The sequence below is a fragment of the Hippoglossus hippoglossus genome, chromosome 7 (assembly GCF_009819705.1).
Source record: "Hippoglossus hippoglossus isolate fHipHip1 chromosome 7, fHipHip1.pri, whole genome shotgun sequence".
NCBI lineage: Eukaryota > Metazoa > Chordata > Actinopteri > Pleuronectiformes > Pleuronectidae > Hippoglossus > Hippoglossus hippoglossus.
In genome coordinates, this window is record NC_047157.1 from 25478895 (window position 1) to 25499949 (window position 21055).

At 43.8% G+C, this 21055-nt stretch overlaps 1 protein-coding gene across 1 annotated transcript; it reads left to right on the forward strand.

The window, feature by feature from the left end:
- Positions 1-2153: 2153 nt before the first annotated feature.
- zfp64 (zinc finger protein 64 homolog (mouse)) lies at positions 2154-6918 on the forward strand. Its single transcript, XM_034591053.1, has 6 exons — positions 2154-2389; positions 2519-2692; positions 3257-3403; positions 3583-3645; positions 3945-4196; positions 5109-6918. Exons 1-6 carry the CDS (start codon positions 2368-2370, stop codon positions 6506-6508), a joined length of 2058 nt encoding a protein of 685 aa, XP_034446944.1. The 5' UTR covers positions 2154-2367; the 3' UTR covers positions 6509-6918.
- Positions 6919-21055: the final 14137 nt, after the last annotated feature.

The following is a 21055-nucleotide window of genomic DNA, read 5'->3' on the forward strand; positions in this document are numbered from 1 at the left end:
GCCGGACGGACGATTTCACTGAGCTGTGAAAAGTGAAATAAATATAAAATGAACAATTCTTTTGATTGTAAAAACAGAAGAAGAAGAAATGAAGTGCAGATCAAAGCAGCGAGCGCACTGGTCTGTTCTCCGAGGGGATGACACAAGTCTTTTCTTTAATTACCACACATCTGAGTCATTTCGGAGTCTCATGCAAATGTGGGCTTTTGATGTACGTTTAGCTGCGGCCCGAGTTCGCGGGGGATTTGTGTGCACACGATTTGCACGCTCTTCGGTCAGATCTAATTATTTATTTAATCGTCTCCTCCTCGTGTCTTTCAAATGTTCTAAAGCACGGGCCTGAGAAAACTGTACTTTCTTTTTGATGAAAAACCTAAAATCGGATTCAGGGACACTAATCATCGATAAATCAGGTTCATGAGGTCAGATTGTGTACATATTGTATATATACACTCGTTTTATTACCTCTTGAGGGCCTTTTCCAGTATAAGCACTCACCTCAAGGGAACCAAAGCTCGGTCTTAATGAAGCAAAACCTAATTTCTGAGCTCCTGCTTATGGTCTGAGGTGAGATGTGATTTGCTGCTAGGTTACAGTCGAGGTAACGTTTCGGTTCCGCTGTCCACAACGAATGGAAGTCAATACAAAGTCTTAATAAGGATAGCTGTGCAAATCTTTGTGTGTCTCTGTGTGTGTGTGTGTGTGTGTGTGTGTCAATACATGTGGTCCAGGTGTCACTCACATTATGGGGACAAAAAGCAAGTCGGCATAATGTGAATAATTATATATTAAGGTGAAGACGTGTTTAAGGTCAGGATTACGTATTGTAAATAAATGTAAGTCAATGTAGTGTGTGTGACTGTGTGTGTGTGTGTGAGTGTGACTGTGTGTGTGTGTGTGTGAGTGTGACTGTGTGTGTGACTGTGTGTGTGTGCGCCTGTGCCTCTTGTCTGACTCTGAAGGATTTGCTGCTTCAGCAGGGAAGGAATCAGTCCTGTTGCCTTTGCCATGCAGGAAAGTCGGCGTAAGGAAATTCCTGAGCTTCACAGTGGCAATCAGGCAGTTAAGGAGCTGCCAGAGAAAATGGAGCCGCACGTCACTCACTTTCATGGCTTATTCACACCAGCACAACTGCACCGGCACAAAGAGAGAGGCCTCCTCACTCACTCACCCCAACAGGCCAGTAAATTGTCCTCTGCTTCAGAGCTGCTGGAGTGTGTGTGTTTGTGTGTGTGTGTGTGTGTGTGTTACAACAGAAAGCTCACCTCCATCTAAAGCGGCACAGCAGGTGTTGTGGTTTTAATCTGAAATGTGCAAACGCTGCAGCTTCTTCAATCCAAGAGTCAGGAACCAACGTTTTGTGTTAGTGGGTCATTGTGTTCGACCTCCAGTCCAACAGGGGGCAGCAGAGCTGTCATTACACTTGTTTTAAAGGCTAAAGGATCATTTCAATGTGTCTTTCTGAGAAAAATGTCATGATTTAAAAGTTGTAGTTTTCTTTGAGTGGGTCCTCTGTTGTTTTTAAAATAATGAAATAAAGTTTTATTTTAAAAAAACAACCTCAATCCAATTGTTTGTGTCAATGCTGCGTTCAAGAGCTCGTAAATCCCCAAACATCATCAATAACAGTGACTTTCACCAAAGAGTAAATCTTGGTTTTCATATCTTTGTCTTTGTTCTGTACATAACATTTAGACCTTTTACTAAAATCAATCTGCTTTCCTCCAAAGCATCGTTTAAACTTATTATAACAGACTTGTAATTAGTGTTTTTATTATTTGACTCTCAGAATATACAGTCAAATATTTCATGAAGTAAACTGAACTAAGTTTTTGTGTCTCCAAATCTGAATCAAAAATCATTTATGTGTATTTGTTACTTAATCAAATTAAATAGAAACACAAATTTAAAAAAAACATTAAATCAAAGTAAATCAAAATAATCAAAATACAAATTAAATATAAATATAAATTAAATGTATGATTTAATATATCAGCTTTGTATAATCTGATTATAAATGTAAACAACTGACAAAAAAATGAAATAAATAAAACAATATCTTTCACAATGTAGTTTTAAAAAATATATATTTTGTTAAATTCAAATTTTCCCACTGCCCGTAAAAGCAACGCGTGACGTCACCCGGACGACAGAAACGCATGCTTGTCCCCCGCTGCCGTAAACCTCCGGCGGGGTGTCGCAAACGCCTCTCCGTGTTGTCAGAGAAGTAAACAGTTGTTTAGCGCAGAGAATTTTAACGTGAAAAAAAAAAAAGAAACGCGTGGATCTGCGTCGCTTCCCTTTCGCGTCGCTCCGTCGCATCCCGAGGATCCAGAGGATGAGCTGATCCGGGAACCAGCTGGAAAGATGGCAGCGTACAACACGGGAGGTAGAAAGAAAACAACACAACCTCTGCGTGTGTTCACTGTGTTGTTGTCAGGTGTGTGAAGTCAAACTGAAACCACGTGTGTGTGTGTGTCTGTGTGTTGTTGTTGTTGTTGTTGTTGTTGTGGTGCAGATGTTGCGGGTCACGCCGTGGTGGTGGAGCTGAGTCCTGACATCCACATCTGCGGCTTCTGCAAACAACAGTACAACAACTTCGACGTGTTTCTGGCCCACAAGCAAAATGGATGTTCGATCCCCGCCGGCGCCGCCGACCCGTCGGGCTCCAGTGCCGCGTCCGCCCTCACAGGTCAGACACTGTGGATGTCCAGTGTGCATGCGCCAGGTTATAGACTGAGCCATGAACTCAGGCTCACACCACTCAACTGTGCAGGTTATAGACTGAGCCATGAACTCAACTGTGCAACTACTCATCTGTGTTTGTGCAAATCAACGGGTCACGTGCAGTGTGTTATATAATCATGTGCAATATATAACACTACATATACCATCATGTGCAATCTGTTATATAATCATGTGCAATCTATAACACTACATATACCATCATGTGCAATCCCTTACACTATATAATCATGTATATAGTCATGTGCAATCTGTTTCACTACATATAATCATGTGCAACAATAACCATGTGCAATCCTTTATATAATCAGGTGCAATCTATAACACTATATAATCATGCGTAATCAGTCACACTGTATATATTTTGTTGACAGTGTATATATCCTGTTTAAGTTGTGTATATATATAATTTTCATCTAGCATTTATACAGCATGTTTACTTATCAGTTTCCACTGGTCCTATGTTTTGACCGTTGACTCCCACTCTGCCTTTTTTCCTCGTCCCACTCAGATCCCAGTGCCGAGTTTGTCTTCGAGGAGACTTACCAGACCTGTGTGATGAGAGGCGTCAAAAAGATCCTGACCAAAGCCCAGAAAACACCTTCCAGAAAATTAAAACCCGCCCTGACTTCAAAGAGACACAGCTGCTGCTTCTCAGGTCGGTGCCCCCCCCACCCCCCCACCCCCCCAGCTCGTTTACGACTCTAACACATTCCTGCTCCTCGGCTGCCGAGCAGAGAGAACTGTACTTCCTGCCAGTCGACGTTAAATTAACTTTCCACAAAGTGCACGGGCTCCACGCACCTTGTAAACAGCTCGATGTCTCTCCATCCACAGGTTGCACTTTTAAAACGCAGTATGGCCAAAAAGACATGGAGCGGCATCTCAAGACCCACACGGGTACGTCACTACCCTACACATGTCAAGCTTTAAACGTTTATACACCTCTGCATTCATGTTTACACATAATGAATGTTGTAAATATTGTGTATTTGCTCTGTTACACACAACATCTAGTGCACTTCTGTCCATCCAGGGAGAGGAATAGTAGAAGTAGTAGTTTTTCCTCACTCTCTATTGAGGGTTAGGGTCATGAGGCACTTTAAGATTCGTGAATACGGGCTTTACTAATAAAAGTTGATTTGATTGACGTGTGATCCTCGAGTTGGATCTTGACACAAGTTGTTCTTGCCTTGCAGGTGAGAAGCCGTTCGAGTGCGAGCTGTGCCACAAGCGCTTCAGCCGGCGGGACAAGCTCAACATGCACAGCCGCTTGCACACGGGCGAGAAGCCGCACAAGTGCAAACACTGTCCCTACGCCGCGGCCGACAGCAGCAGTCTGAAGAAGCACCTGCGAATCCACTACGACGAGCGGCCCTTCAAGTGCCAGATTTGTCCGTATGCCAGCCGCAACTCCAGTCAGCTCACCGTGCACCTCCGCTCACACACCGGTAGGCAGACACACACCCTGACCCCTCTGCAGCGGGCGTTTGATAGACTACTAAGAAACACCCTGTGTCATTAGGGGTCGAAGCAGCTCGATGCTGATTCCTCATTGTTTTTATTGCCATTATTCTTTCTTCTTATATTTCACTCCTAAATTCCAGCCACTTCTCAGGCACAGAAAATGAATAAGGTCAAGGTGGAGCTATAACAATTAATATTCTGTTTTTACAAATAGCTCCAAAAACCACTTGGCCCAGAGACCAAAGTCTTTCATCGTCTCCATCTTCTAAGTCTTGTTCCCTTTTCCCACAGAATATCAAACATGGGAATAAAACTAACCAAAAGTTTGGTTTGTTTTATATTCAGACGATGTTCACAGAATCATTTCAATACATCAATTCGTTTCGATTTTTACAAGCGGATACATTTTTATCCCAAATGTTTTTTTTCCCATAAATTTGTAATTACTCACAAAGACATTGAGATATCAACAAAAAGCACCAACCTGCAGACCTGATATTTGTCTCAGTTCAGAAGTCCATCACACGTTATCTCTCAAAATATCCCATATGAATTACCACTGATGTCTCCATACACTGTCGTTCTTTGGATTTCCAATAGTTCTCAGATATATCAATCGATGAGTCAGCAGTGTCGCTCAGTGTCTCACTGTATTTAGTAAAGAATTTTAGAACGATGATGATTATTTATCCCAGTTTTTACACATGTGATGTCTTGTTGTCACGAGATGTAAGAAGCTGTGAGGAACCCGTGTCTCCCTGATGGTGCAGTCTCCTGCTCTGCTGCTACAAAGACTGACAGCTATTTATCTTTGGTTTTTAAAATGCTCACAAGCTGCTTGGACTAAGATCGCTGAGCCCTATTTTTACGATATACTTTGTTTTTATTTTTGAAAGGGGACGCACCATTCCAGTGCCAGCTGTGTGACGCAAAGTTCAAAATCAACTCAGACCTAAAGAGACACGTCCGGATTCACTCTGGTGAAAAGCCCTACAAGTGTGAGTTCTGTGATTACCGCTGTGCCATGAAAGGCAACCTCAAGTCTCACATTCAGATCAAACACGGCACCGAGAACTCCTTCCACTGCGAGCACTGCGATTTCAAGTGCGCCAACAAGACCGCCCTGCGACAGCACACCCGGGAACACCAGCCCCTTCAACCCATGCAGTGTGCCAAGTGCACGTACTCCTGCTCCAGCAAGGGGGCGCTCAAAGTCCACGAGAGGATCCACTCGGAGGAGCGACCCTTCAGATGTGACTTCTGCAACTTTGCCTCCAAGCAGCGCAGCAACCTCGTCATTCACAAGAAGAAGTTCCACTCGGATAAGCCGGAGAAAGGCGGCAGGGGAGCAGGGAGAAGTGGAGGAGCTGAGTCTCCAAAGCCGATCAGCTCCCGGTACCGAGCCAAACTGGACGCAGCCCGAGCCTTCAGCTGCGACGCATGCAATGCTTCCTTCGTCAGGGAGGACTCGCTGCGGAGCCACAAGAAGCAACACAGAGACGCTCAGAACGTGCTGCAGCTCCAGCTCTCCGGCCCGGACACAGTCAGCCTGGTTCCCATCACATCCCAGTGTACCACCCAGCTGGAAGTCCCCATCCCGTCTGACCCGATGGCTCCTTACAGCAATGCACAGCTCAAGATCATCGTGTCTCACCCACTGGGGCAACAGAACTCCTTAATCCCAGCAGGCGTGGACCGGCTGGGTAAGACCAGCATGGTCCTGCTGAGCCCAGAGAACCAGGACATGGTGGTGAACTCCATGATCCAGCAGGTTAACCTACTGACTCCTATGCAACCCCTGGGGTCGTCTCAGGCTGCAGAGGCTTCCCTCGAACCCCAAACGGTCCTGTTGACGCAGCTCGGCACCGACCACACCGACAACCCGCTCCACCAGGCGCTGCTGCAGACGGCCATAAGCGCTCAGGACTCCAGCAGCACGCAGGCTTTCATCACCACCTGCTCTGAGCTGGACGGCCTCAACGCCTTGATCCAGGAGGGCGGCACCGAGGTCACAGTGGTGACAGAGGGGAAAGCCGTCGCGGTGACCGCGGCAACACAACCCAACGTGGTGTGCGGTCCATCGGAGGACATGTTGACAGTTAAGGTTGAGGAGAACGCCTTACCCCCTGAGGAAAGTGCGTTACTGGCGCAGAACATGGGCCTGGGCGGACAGAATGTGGTCATCCATGGCGTCCCACTGATTGTGTCCACTCAGCCACAGCAGAGCACGATAGAGCAGCTTTCTCCACACACACTCTACACAGACTCACACTCGCTGGAGGGGATCCCACACTGAGCCGAGCGCTCCCTGTGTGTTTGTCTTAAAATGAAAAGATTGTAACGGCATCATAAGCTATTTCTTTGCCAGTAAGAACTCTTTATTCTGAAGGATACGTTTGTGCGGGACATCGACAAATATCAGTATTTAGTTTCTAGCGTTTAATTTAATTATTAACCACTGAAAATAACAGCGTTAACTTTATTATTGCTCTAGTTTCCACATTTTAGAATAATGAATTGTCGTCGTAGCACAGTGGATCGCTCCAGACTATTTTAACACTGAAAAGCTTTTGAATATGAAACGTAATCATTCGCACACATCTGTAGTTTCATACGCTCTATTTTCAGTTATAAAACGTGCAGACATCACTGCTAAACCTACGATAAAAAGTGTAAAAGAATAAAGTCTGAAAATAATGGTCACAACTTGAATTCGAATTTGCCTGTGTTGTGGTTTGTTCTCCTCCCATTTGTCCATTAGGTGGCAGCAGAGCGATGAGAGTCAAACGTATTATTTGCTCAAACTGGATTGTTGCAGCCTTCAAGTATTTTTTTTTCTACAAATGCTGCATACATGTGGTTATTTTTGTCTTTATTTTTGGAAATAATCATTTTCTACTCCTCGTTCTGAATCCACGCAGTCGTCAATTGTACATCAGCGTCTTATTTTCTTAAAAGCCAAGTTGCTCTCCCAATAGATTTTTCAATAAAGTGCCCGTCTTGCTCGTGCTCCACTCAGACCTCAGCACTTAGTATTCGCAGGGACCTGAATGCGAGTCTCCTGTGAACAGTTGACCATTGATTTCTCTCCGGTGCTCCTCGGCACTAATGGCCCCTGATGCAGACGCCACAAACTCCCATGAAGTTGGTTGACGAACGACTCTTTGCGTTCGGCTCCAGAGTTTGGTCTGTGCTTCGTTAAAGTGTCTGACTGGTGTATGATGACAATACCCCCCCCCCACCCACCCTTTTGTTGTCATATATTTAAGCCAGTGTGATTAATTAAATCACTCATCTTTAAACATCATGCACATTTGAAGTAATTATGCATTTTACCTAGTGAAATTCATGTTTTGTTGATGTAGAAGTACAATTACTCGAGAGGCCCGTACTTCAATAATGCTCCTTGTTTTTATGCTACTTTACCATTATGATGTGAGAAATATTGCACTTTTTTCTTTACTTCAGCTAATGTTGAGTAGCTATTACATTACGAAATTGATATTTTGAGAAATACACATATGTCCTTGCTTGAAACATCTAGCCTGTTTTATCCTGAAGGTATACAGACTTATGCGGCGTTCGCACGTGACTACTTTTGTTACCTCTGGAGAAACCATGCTAACGGTTTTAGCATGTTTCTAGCTAGGCTTTAAACTGAGCTAAGCTATATTTAGGTTTTACGCATGAGAGACATGTGAGTGTTGTAACTTCACAAGAAAGGAAATAAATGTATCCCCCATATTGTTAAAACCAATATCTGCGTACTGAACATACCCAGAGTAGCCTTAAACAGCTGTATCTGTTAGCTTAACTTAGCATAGCGGCTGGAATCTGCTAGCCTGTGTTTGTATGAAATGTGGTCCTGAAGTACAGAGAGCTAGCTACAAATTCTGAGCTAACCTAGCTAACTAGCATCATACTCTCATCAAATAAGAAGGGTAATAAATTTATCCCCCAAAATTTTATATATATATATATGATTATGAGAGACATGAGTAAATGGCTGTATCTGCTAGCTTAGCTTAGCATAAAGGCTGGAAACAGCCTGCGAGTAATTTTATCTGAAGGGTTGTCAGGAGGGACGGATCGAGCCCCAAGCTACGTATTTTCTTACTTCTGGAGGAAGTAGCATAAAAGTGATCTGATCAAGTCGAGACTCGGTGATCTGCGGCGTCACCGGTGACTCGTTTTGAACATTTCGTGTGATTTCAGAACCAACGTCTGTCGCCGGATCGATCTTCAGGTGGAATTACGTGAAATTCCTTGAAATTCCGTCGCGTACGAAGACGAGCGTCATGTGGGAAAACCAAGAAGAGCTCTGCGCTGAGTGGCTTTGATCTATTATCTCCAGGCCCTAATCCCAAGCACTCTTGAGGAGGAGGAGGGCCCCCCCCCCACACCTACCTCTGTCCATATGTGACATCACGGCTGAGTCCAGAGCTTTTTTCTATGGGCTGCAACATGTTTAGTGATTTGCTTGAGGAGTTTTAAGCGTTCTTTGCAGAGCTTTCATTTTATCGTGTGCATGAGGGAATTATAAATAAACAGGAACGGCCCTCAGCCGAGCTCAGACCTCTGCCAACGCCCGACAGTTCTATTATTCAATCCTTAAATTCAATCGAGCTGCAGCAAATTGTTCACACTCGTTTAGATCAGTTTCCTGAATCAAGATCCAGGAGTTATTCCCTGAGAAATCAAGGAACATGTTGAAAAAAACCACCTTATCTGAGTTCTTCTGTTACCCAAACCACACCCCCCACCAAATTTCATGGAAATTAGCTTTATTAGATTCAATCTTTTTAACTTAATTTCCAATATATACTTTTATTGATCCCAAACTGGGAAATCCTTCTGGGTTACAGCTGCATGGTGTCACACAATACACAATATAAATATCATATAAAAGATTTTAAAAAATCCTTTAATCTAAAGTTCTGTATTTAATCCCCCTGTGTCTCCACCTTCTTCTCTCTGCAGAAAGGAGGAGCAGCCTCTAAACACATCTCTGGATACTGTATGGCACTTCTCAGTTCCTTCCTTCCTGTGTTTGAGATGTCCGCCTTTGAATTGGGTCATAAATGTCTTCCACCACCAAAAAAAAAAAAAAAAAAAAAGCCATTTCCACTCACAGCTGCTTAAAGAAATCGTAAGCTGCGATGCTTTCCTTTATCTGGACATAAACCGATCCAGAGAGCGCCAGGTGAGAGCAGGACGACGGCCGGGAGTAGATCACACACACACACACACTCACACTCACACACACACACACACACACACACACACACACACACACACACACGACCATCAGGAGACGAGAGCCGGTGCGTTAAACGACCCTAAGTGAATTTGGTGTTGCAGTTAATTTCTCTCATCAGAGGTGGTTGTAAATCGCTCAGACAGCCACTGAGTGCAAACTGTTTTTCCAGGGCCTCACTCCCACAGATACAATCTGTCACTCGCCTCAACAATACATTTCTGACCTTTGCTTTGTTTGCACACAATTTGCTGTCCCTGGAGTAAATGGCATTGAATTCCTTAATGAAATTAACTGATTGGTAAAGTATTGATATGGATTTGTTTTTCCAATGGAAGCATCTTTTTTTTTTTGTCCACTGTGACACTATTGACATCTTAAGTGAGTTTTGATTCCTCGGGTACACTGGAGGCTTTTATCTTGTCTTTTTTTTTTTTTTGTTCAATCCTCTTTTCTTGTGCGTGTGATAGAAATACAAGATGATAGAGCGAGACGATGTGATCAGCCCCCTTCACAGCCCGGCAACAAAAAGACACCTTTGTTTGCTTTTCTGAAAGCAGCGTGATTATTTGTCAAGACATTATTAGGCTAATGTGCCGAAGACTGGAATCAATAGCATCACTTTCGGGGGCACATTCTGTTTGTGGGATTATTTCAGCTCCGTGGGTGGTTGTTCATATGTTCATGTTTCTTTTTTTGGTTTTTTTTTAGAAAGAAATTTCTGGCTTTTCTGGCACCTTTTCACATGTGTTCATTTGGCTTCTGAGTGTTTACGGTGTTGTTTTGCTCTATCTGTGGCTTGTCAGGAAGTATTACCCTGACAGGCTCTTTTGTTGTTGTTGCTTTTAAAGATTGAAAGCAGCAGTTTGAGACCAGTCCTCAGGGCTCGGAGCGGTGGGTTTCATTTTGAGCTCATAAACGTCCTGTTTTTCTGCGACAATGGGACGCTACAGTATCTCCTGCTCCGCCACACAGAGCCACTGGCTTTTTATAACAATGTCCTTTATAACGACGTGGGCTTCACCGTTTAGCACTGAGCGCTGAGTGTGATCTCGTGAATGCAAATAACCAGCTATCAGCTTTTGTGATAGAGCAACAAAGACATTTAGCCATTGTTTTCCTGCCCTGTTTCTGTGCCACTAACCCTAAACAAATGAATGTTTTTGCGAGTTTTGACCGTGCACCCGGTGCCACGCATTGAAAGGGGGAACAATCGCTCAATTGTTTTCTTTTATTCCATATTTTGTGGGATGTAAGTTGCTGCTGGGAACGCTGGATAAGTGTCGGTCTTCGGGCCATCAGGTTTAGCCGCCGCGCGGATCCAGGATTTGTTTTTTTATGCTGGGTTTTTGTGACAACCTCTGATCATTCTCACATGTCAGCATGTTGCTTTGTGTTTTCTCTGTCCGCGTTCTCATAGTTTGGAGAGCAGGACAGTGACTTTCTGTGTGCTGGAGCGTTTGTTTACTTTACCAGCCTGTCACTACACTGTGAGTAGATAGTTCGTCAATAATTTACATTCATGCTTGTGAAATTTAAAGTAAAACAAAAAAAAAGGACAATTTAGAGGTTTTAACTTTATTAAATGTATTAAATTAATAGAATAGAATATTGTGCCGATTAAACTTTTTTATTAAAACCAAAGAAAACTATTTTCAATTTTAGAAATTCCGCTGGTTTCAACAGATGGTTACGAGCAAGCAAAGTATTTTCTTTGTTCTCACATGCCTTATCCTAAGAAAACAAACATGATGGAAATCTGATCTTTACACATACAAGCCATTGTTAGTGTGTGTGTGTGTGTGTGTGTGTGTGCGTGTGTGTGTGTGTGTGTGCGTGTGTGTGCGTGTGTGTGTGTGTGTGTGCGTGTGTGTGTGTGTGTGTGCGTGTGTGTGCGTGTGTGCTTAGGTCAGTGTTTACCTTTCCTGCTTCCAAAGCTTTTAATGCTCACAGATACGACCGCTGCCAAATTCATTCTAATTCAACGAGGAGGAGAAACAAGAATCCAGGGTGAATATGACTCAATTATAAAAGCAGCGTGAATCATGACGCTGTTTACATTCAGCAACTTTACAGGAAAGGGTTTTTTTTAAAACAGTTTCTCGTGTATGTTTCCAAATTTTTTTAATTCATAAATTGCACCAGAAAACGTTTTTTATTCTCACTCAAATGGTTTTAGTCTCAAATCCGCTGAGGTTGAGGTTAATCGGGGTCAACTCAGGTACTTTCAGTGTAAAAATACATTTTACTTACCAGTGATAATTCTGGTTATTTTCAGCCTTAGTCAGCAACACACCCAGGAAACGTCCTTGTTTTCATTCTGATATGGTCGAACAGAAAGGAGATGGTGATGGGGGCAGTGAGAGGAGATAAGATAATTGCTCTGCTTTAACTAAAGTCACCACAAAGAGTCACTTCTTTGGTTGCTGCTAGTAAAATCACAAAATGTGGCCTCTGTCCCCTTCTGCCTTAAATGAAATTATCTCCCTGCCACCATAATGTCAACCCAACCCCAAGATCTAAGTCATAGCCTGTCCATATTTGCTGTTTGTTTGACCCCTTCAGGGCACGAACCCTGGCTGATCCTTCATCTGAGGACAAAGCTTATGTTTGCAGTGACATAATAAATGCCTGTGCAGGGACAACAATGGCTGATGAATCCAGCGGGAGTCGGGGCACAGTGGACGGCAGAGACACAGAGACGTGGCCCGAAACTTCCAGTGTCATGGAAAGTTTTTCAGACGAGGGCCCGCACCTTGGCCAAACACACAGAGTGCTCCCAAAACGAGCGGAGCCGTCATCAGGAGGGATCGAGTTGCTTGTTTCGGAGACGGCGGCGGCGGCGGGGAGGGAGCAAGCGTCGCCGGGTTATAACACCAAATGTTTATATGAAGCTCTGTGACTGTTGGAGACAGTCGGAGATGGGGCTCTGCTCCTTGAGGAAAGAAAGACGCTTTGTTTTTATTGGCTGCCTGGAATGTGTTGAGGACTGTGGACATCTGCTTTATTAGCATATGTGATTCAACCCCCAGCTATGAAACTGCTGGTGGTCTGATAATGTCTCAGAGTGATATCTGTAAATACTGTGTAAGTGGCTGCTCTGCAAACTTGAATGAAAGGGCCTGCGCTTTAGGAGCGTGTTTTAAAAATCATTTACATTTCAACCTGGGGCGGAAACACAGGAAGTGGCCTTTTGAATTGAATGCAAAAATGTTTTCTTTTAGCACTATAGTAGGGGGTATGTGGGCTTTTGTACCAATGTACAATCAGGTAGAGGATGAGATTTGAATGGAAGTAAAATACTTTTTTTTAATGTGGACTCGCTTGTTCCGGTTGGACGTGACAAGTTAAAATACTTCACGCTGAAAACTTATAACAGATATTTTTATTATTAAGACCCTGGTTTCACCTCATCACACGGCCCCGGGCTACTTCCTGTTAGCACAACCTCATGTCAGGTTATGGATGATGAAGCATTTCTCAACAAAAAAAAAGGTGACTGATAAAGATCACGTGACCAAATCCCCCCCCCCCTCAGACAGATATCATCTATTAAATAGACCAGGCCCGTGTAACCTAACACCTTTTGGGGAATGCACTCAATCAGGCCTATTGTTTCTGCTCACATACAGTTCCTCCAGTCAGATAAGTTGGGCCTGGCCTCAGAGATAACAACAACGCCTTGAAAGCATGGATGAGATGTTCACTGTCAACACCTCGGGTTTGTCAGACTCCTGCTCAACGTGCTGCAGCGCCTCCGTCAAACAGCTGCTTCCAATATCACCTTGTCCCAGAGTAATATTCAGATAATTAGTCGTGATGCGAGGAGACGAGCCGGTGCCGCTGGAGTGATTCACTCGGCAATTTGATGACTTCTGAATAGGCCGCGTAAATATTATGGCGGCGGAGGATGTGAGTCAGGAACCGAGGGAATCCAGTGCATTGAGCCGTTACTTGAGTTGAAAGGAAGGAGAGGAAGTCAGCTTGAAGATTTGTCACCAGCAGATCTCTGTGTTTTGGGAAAGGGGCGGGATTCTGCACGGCTCAGGAATGTGGAGAAAAAAGATCTGAGTGTTGGAAGTTTTTTTTGTTGTTGCTCTCATAAACAGGTCTGACTCGTTGACAGATTTTTAAAAAATTACACAAAACAGATTTCATATCTATGTATATATAGTATTTAATATATCATATAATTGTGTTTTTATGTACCGCAACATAATGAGTCTGATGAAACGTGATTCAAAAGGCCCGAATGTGCCTCTTCTGCTGCAGAGCAACAGGTCAAATCAGATAAAGATCCACTTCTCTTTCCCTTGATCCTGCTCTGACTCATAATCTCATTAAATATCTTCTGACTGTATTTACATTCCCATAAACGATCCCTCGAGGCCGGGGTCCCGCTCACGCTCTCACCCCTGGCCCCGGCGGGTGGCTGATGTGTCCATCTGCGCCTGCGAAGGGCCGCTAATCCTCCACCACTGTGCCCCTGTGGCACCATATCCGTTGCACTGCTGGTTGTGTGATACAATGGGCTCCCCTCCTTTGTCCTTGAAATTGTTTTAATTAGCCCCACGGTGGGGGCGGGGGTCGCAAACATAAGACCGACTCAATGGGACTGAGGAAAATCACAGGAGCATGATACCACAGGGACCTGGAGGTGACAGACACGTGTTTGGGACGGACGATCGGTAATGAAATAGATAAAAGTCACACGTCAGGATCCAGGGCAGCTTTTGTTTCAATGACATCGAATTAATTCAATTAACCTTGGACCTCCGCTCGTGTGTTTGGAAAAAGAAACTTTATAGAAAGTTTATGAAAAAAACATTTAAACATTAAAGTCATTATGTTTCAATAATGTCAAAGAAACTATTCTAAACTTAATGTCAATATCGTACATATTTGTTTCTGGTGTTTATAAAATTCATATAGATCCCCTTTATTTGCAATAAACCCCAATTCTGATTCCAGTTGTGACACTGAAGTGAACCCACCCCCCTCACAGGAGAAATGAAATGTTGTGTAACGTCCAGAGGAAAATTTTAGAAGCACACAAATATTTCCAGCCTGAAAAACCTGCTGCAAAACTCACAATGAGACATAAATTCCCCCAAAAGTCATTTGTCAAATGTCACTTGCAGCACAAAACTCTCAAACCTGTTACGCTGGCTGGCCCATGATTCACTAAACAAATGTGTGTCTGTGTGTGTGTGTGTGTGTGTGTGTGTGTGTGAGAGACAACATCCATGTGTAGGGTTAGATAAGCCACAGCCACATGCAGTCACTTGTCCCACCACCACAGTCGCCAACCAGAGGTGACAAGGAGCCGAGCCGGTACGCCGTCCAAGAGCATCATGTGACTTCTTAAAACGCCGCCATAATCCAATATCCACGTCTTTTTGTGCAGGCCACTTTCTTTTAGTAAAGTTAATTCAAGGAACCTCTGTGGAGAGAAACAGCTGTAATTTGGAGTTTTTTGGGGTTTGAAACATCAGAGCAGTAAATGTGTGGATGAAAAATGGAGGCAAAAATCTCACTTTGGCCTTTTTATGTAAATGCTCTCACCCCCCACCCCCCCTCCCTTTTCCCAAATCAGCTCTCCCAAGTCAAATACACCCATCCCCCCCTCACGCTGTCCTCCTCTCCCTGCCCCATGGGAGGAGGGGTGGTGGAGAGAGAGAGAGATCCCAAACCATCTGAATCCCTTTTAACTAAGTGGCCAGAGAGGAGTAAGGGCAATTATTCCACCATGGTGCATTCCTGTTCAAAAGAGGACACCGTCACTGTTCAACACATGGAATGCAAGCTGTGTTATGGCCACTGAAGACGCGTCACATCCTCCCGCTGCTCACCAAGAGCTGGAGATGTGCATCAGAAACGGCCCAACAGGTGCTCGCGGAGTCACAGAGGCGTTTGGAGCTGAGCGCACAGCGGGAGAGACGGTGCAGGCGGATGTGTTCAGATGCTTCTCTCGGGTTAAAGGGCAATGACCACATTTTAAAAAGTTATTAATTGCTGGTGAAAGTCCGGCAATCAGAGTTAAAGCACAGTGGTTGTGAGCGAAATCTGTAAAAAGGGTCAAAAGTAAGATTATTAAAGATACAGAAATGTCCTGATCAGGTTTTATATTACATTGTCTCATATAAAGCTATATATACATTACAGATTCATTGTTGTGCAGTAATCTTAGCATATAATAGCTTTATATACTATTGTATAGTTTAATTTACAACAATGCGTCATGTTTTATGAGATAATCATGTCTTTTGTAAGTTACCTGTAACTACAGTTAAATGTAAGGGTCTAAAATATACATTATTTAATGTGAAATGTGGAGAAAACTGAGAAATTCAAGCACTAAAAACTGGACTTAATTTCAGCTGTAATGTAAATGTACTCGGATACTTCCCACGACTGTTTATGACATGCAGATGTTGTTAGTAATCTGGAATTTGAAACTCACTCATAATCCGCTAATAAACATCACTAAACTCTGAATTAGCTGTTGAACACATGTATTTAATGGATAATTAAAAATTGTCACTGTGTATTCAGAGGCTAAATGAAGATAAACAGCATTTTTGAGATTTAATTATCCATCTTACGCAGGAGCTCAGTTTCCAGGTGTGATATTTGAGCTCAGGCTCGACGTGGAGCCTTTGAACAGAGAAACCTACAATTAACAAAGATTAAATGTGTTTGTCTGTTTTCAGCCGTCGTGGTTATGCAAATTATAAGAAACTGGAGATGTTGCATTCTAGGCAACATCTTCCCCCCCCCCCGACACCTTTCATAATCAGTTCATTGAGAAAGATAAGAAGAGAAAGCTCATCGGACAATGAATCAAGAATGTTCTTTGGTTTTTCATCTCGTGTGTTTATCCTCGTCTCCATCACAGAGAGGAGGTGTCAGACGTATTCTTCATATATAATCTTAATTTTATTTATTTTGAAGTTTCTCCTCATTTCCTCCTAATCCAATTCAAAGCTCTGAGGACAGAGGGCGATTGGAAGATGAACAGATTCATAATTGATTTGTTAATATTCTATTTGATAATGTAAAATCAAGCTTGTACACAGAATATCTGCCCTTAAAGTATTAAAAACCTTCTGCATATGAATCACTGCCTCTCTTCTCTGACGACCCCTAACCCACCTGTAGCCTGCTCGGTATTGATCGCTCCAGAGAACCCTGCGAGCTCCACTTCCTCAGCGGTGTTTAATGGAGCTCATCGTCTCCGACCGATTCTCTCCCCTGAAACTGGACACTTCGGTCCATGCATCATCCAGCAGCACCTTCCTTAGGGAGCGACTGGAGCATGGAGCCGGAGCTCTGGGACTTCTTCTTTAAAAGACATAAGACAATGAGCGCTAAGACAAATTTACATCCCAGCAGCTGTGTGGTGGAAACCACTGGTCTTTGTCCGGTGCGCCCAGCCGCCACATAGGGGCTGTCATGTGCCCCACGTTTGTTTGACTGTTCTGGATTTGTTTTTGAATGCGTGTGGGCTGGAACCAAACACATTCTCATGGGTGGGAAAGTCAAAAAGGTATAAAGACAGATGTAGCGTTGCTCAACCCCGACGTCATCTGTGATCCTCTCACTCAGAAGAACCAGAATGTCACTCGGTAGAGTTCGTTTCTCCACCAAGGCCCAACAGGCCCCGCTTTGAAAATCCAGATTTTTATTAGAATCTGTAGCAAATAACACACACACACACACAATATCAGTTTTCTAAACAAGTACGATTGTTTCATGATCCATGAATTATTCTGAGAAATAAACAAACATCTCCTATATCTGCCCCCTGATCCAGATCTTGGGGTCGTCCTTGGGTCAAACCTCACCCTTCTACCAAATTTGATGTAAATCCCCTCTGCGTTTTTTTGCGTATTCCTGTGAACTAACCAACAAACAAACGTACAGGGGTGAAAACATAACCTCCTTGATGGAAGTAACAAGCTGAGTTGTAGGATTAGAAGACAAATCAGGTTTTTAGACTGTTTATTCTGGATCTTAAATTTTGTTACAGTATAGTAAGAGTCACCATTGGCTTTGCTTTCCTCTGTTGGAGACAACTCTCAACATTTGAAGATCTCAAATATCTCAGGATGAAAAAAGGGGAGGAGCCGTACACGTAGAAGACTATAAGACCAAGATGTAAATCTAAAAAGTAAAAAAGACAATGAGATTCGATAGCTGAGATCCACCGAGGCTCCACCCTTCACCTGAAGGTTCCTGAAATGTTCCTGTTGTTTTAAATGAGGTCGATCTCCTGCTGCGTTCGTCATACGTGAAAGGAAAACTCAATTTTCTGGACATTTTCCTGAGCTTATGTCTGAAAACATCTTTAAACCGGTTAGTAAACGACCATTAATGCAAACGTTGGCCACGTAGCGACAGGGAAGACCTTTCACACGGCGCCTTCAGCTCCACATCGAGGACCCATGCAACACGTCCACGTTTGGAGGAATTAGCTGGAGACCTCTGTCGTCTTCGTGTCTCACAGCGAACTCCACCGTGTCTGTATTGTGTTAACGGGCAGATTCCCCTCGCTGACACACAGACAGACGGCAGCCAGCTGAATGTGTCTGTGCGATAAGTCCGAGCCTTTCATCCCCTGGACGTTCGGACGCAGACGCAGACGGGTCAGGGTTAATGACGGGCTGTCACTGCACCTTTAATGTACAATGTGTTGAGTAAAGGCTGTTTACTCACCCACACACAAAGGTTTTATATTTCAAAGACCTTGAAGTGATGGATTGTGAAGAAAATGAAAACCTATATTTTCATCAGGTTCTGATTATTGTGTATTCAAATGTATTTTAGATGTATCATGGATTTGTTTCCCCGCCCCCCCACCACCAGGATGGGTTCATATTCCATATCTCTGCAGCCCACTCCTCTCATCTCACTCCCCCCCCCCCACAAAGAAACTAAGTATGAACAACATTTCCTTTTGGAGAAGTCCGACTGTAATGGAATACTTGTTAAAAAGAGAAGAATGTGCTTTAATTTGTCAAGGGGATCTGAGCTGACAACTTTAGTAAAGTCCACTATAACAACCTTCCAGGGCCCCTGACCTAGGGAGGGAGTGACCCCTGACCTTATTTGGGCCTCTTTTATGAGGACTTCTTTTTTGGGCTCCGGCCAGATGGCTAAACTATCAAAGGGTTTTTTATGAGAAAAATCTGCAGGCGAGAGTGGAGTAGTATATTTATCTCATTGTGTGCAGGGCGAAGCCTCTTTGACTTCCGACTAGAGGTGAGAGGCGAGAGGACTGGATGCACAGGGAGGTGAACGTGTCAGTGTCAGTCAGTTTATGAATCATTTATACGTTCTATCCAGAATAAATTAGTTATTTTTCATATCTATCTCAAACACAACCTCATTTATTCAGGATCCAAGATCCCAACCTTAGATTTTTTACAGATATTACACACACACTGGATTTCAAATACGTCTCTTCCACCATCAGCAGCTTATGCATTATCGGCGCCGTCCTTCATCTGCAGTCAGCGCTATAGCAACCGCAGAAAACTAGAAAAGATATTGATTTCATGTCATCGTCAGGTGCTTGTCAATATCGAATGAACAGAACCGGGGCTGTCGCGTCTTAAATAATCATTTTTAAAAACCAGTGTTTGAAAAGATTTTTTTTTTTTACAAAACAACTGATGTGACAATCACTGGAGAACAGAGATGAGTGCAAATGGGTGGAATTTGTGCGTTTGGGAGCAGGGAAGAGTTGTGTGTCCCCGGGTCGCTGTAACTCGCTGCGCTCTCATCACTCACGTGGCGTCTTTATGAGCGATGGCCCTGTTTTGTTGGATTGGGTTTCTGGGGAAGCATTTAGGGCTCGTCTGTGAGCGGAGGAGAATCAAGAACCCCGCCATAAAGCATGAATGTTTGATGTGCAGATGTAGATCAGCACATGTTTTTTTAGGAATTTCAAATGAGCTGATGGTAAAGAAGACAGTTTTTCCCAGCAGCCCCACTGGTGAACACCCCACCCTGCAGGGGGCAGGGGTCCGATCTACACAGCTGAATATTCCACACAGCTGTTTTGGGCATTACCTGTTTGCTGCTGTCCTCAGCTTCTCCCTGGGAGCCCACTCATCACCGCTCCTCTGACTTGGGCATGAACAGGAGCCTGATCATTTCCAGAGACCAGTTGGAGGAGGATCCACTGGAGATAGTGTTCAAATGTTTTGTCTTTGATTTAACTTCCGACTGTGTTTTTGTTTTTGCATCCACCCCCGTCCTTACCAGGGAGGAGTTGGTTGATCAATCATTTTGTAAACTTTCGAGCTGTAATCGTATCTAATGGAGTAACCCAAGCTGTCGTCGGCTCGCCCCGTTTTTTAATGTGGCCGCGCCTTCTCCTGATTGCGCTCAGAGGTCGAGCGAGATCTGAAGTCACTGGAAGCAGTTAAAATAATAGGAGCTGACCATGTGTTTGAGGTTATGAGACGGGAAGGGACGGCCCCTTTTTACGCAGAGCCAAAACAGACCACTTCACCTCCACGCTGTTAGAGCCGGGATATATGATGATGAAGTGTAATTTATGAGAGTTTTCACCCGTCGTAATTAACAGATCTCTGTGCTGTGTGTGAAGTGTGAAGGTGTGAGGGATTGTGGGTATTATTTTGGCAGCATGCAACACAGTTTAGACAATCTGGAGAGATTTCATTCTGCTGCAGAGATTTCATGTTTTTGTTTACAGGACATCGACACCAGCGTTGCCGCTCATTTACTTTTGACATATTTATCGGTGCCGCCACTTGTTCATCCTGCTGCGTGTTAGAAACGTCATCGACAGAAAATCCAGAGTTCAGTGCATGTCTGAGAGCAGCTTCACAGTTTGATCACTATTTTCAATCAATTGACCACATATTATAATTTTAAAGGAAAGATACTACAGATAAAAACTGGAAAAAAGAAATCCACACTAAAAAACTCAGCTTTTCTGGATTGGATGAAACTAATATCTTTGTTTGTTTATGTTCCCCTGCAGCTCATTCACACACACACGCACACACACACACACACACACACACACACACACACACACACACACACACACACACACACACACACACACACACACCCCTGCTTTCAAAAACACTGACTTGCACAAACGTACATTGGCTCCAGAAAACTGTCTCCACCCACTTTCATTCACAAAGAGAGCGTGGGTGAGGGGGGGCGGAGCCTGCAGTTACCTGGAACTAGAATGAGTCAGTGCGGGAGCACAGGGGGCATCTGCACAGGAAGCCACTTATTTGTCTGACTCATGTTAAATATCCAGATTATTAAAGATCATAAAGAAGTTTATCAACGCGTTTCCCCTTCAGGAGCCCTTTGCTCCGGCTCAGTTTGACTTCACAGTTTGATTTGTGTGTCTTGCAAATGAGCTACAACCGGTGTTATGAGGCAGATCCTTCACCTTGAAGTGTTTTTCTTTTCCAGTTTCAGTGTTAAATCTCCTAAAGTTTCCAACACAAAGACCCCTGAGCGCTGGCCAGCCCACCCTGCAGATGGCCGGAGGATCAGAGGCTGTCAGCACGCTTAAACGAGCCAAGA

Coding starts and splice junctions, on each gene's coding strand:
- zfp64 (XM_034591053.1), top strand. CDS start 2,368: ATGGCAGCGTACAACACGGGAG. Junction 3,404..3,582: donor ACACAGCTGCTGCTTCTCAG/GTCGGTGCCCCC, acceptor CTCCATCCACAG/GTTGCACTTTTAAAACGCAG. Junction 4,197..5,108: donor GCACCTCCGCTCACACACCG/GTAGGCAGACAC, acceptor TATTTTTGAAAG/GGGACGCACCATTCCAGTGC.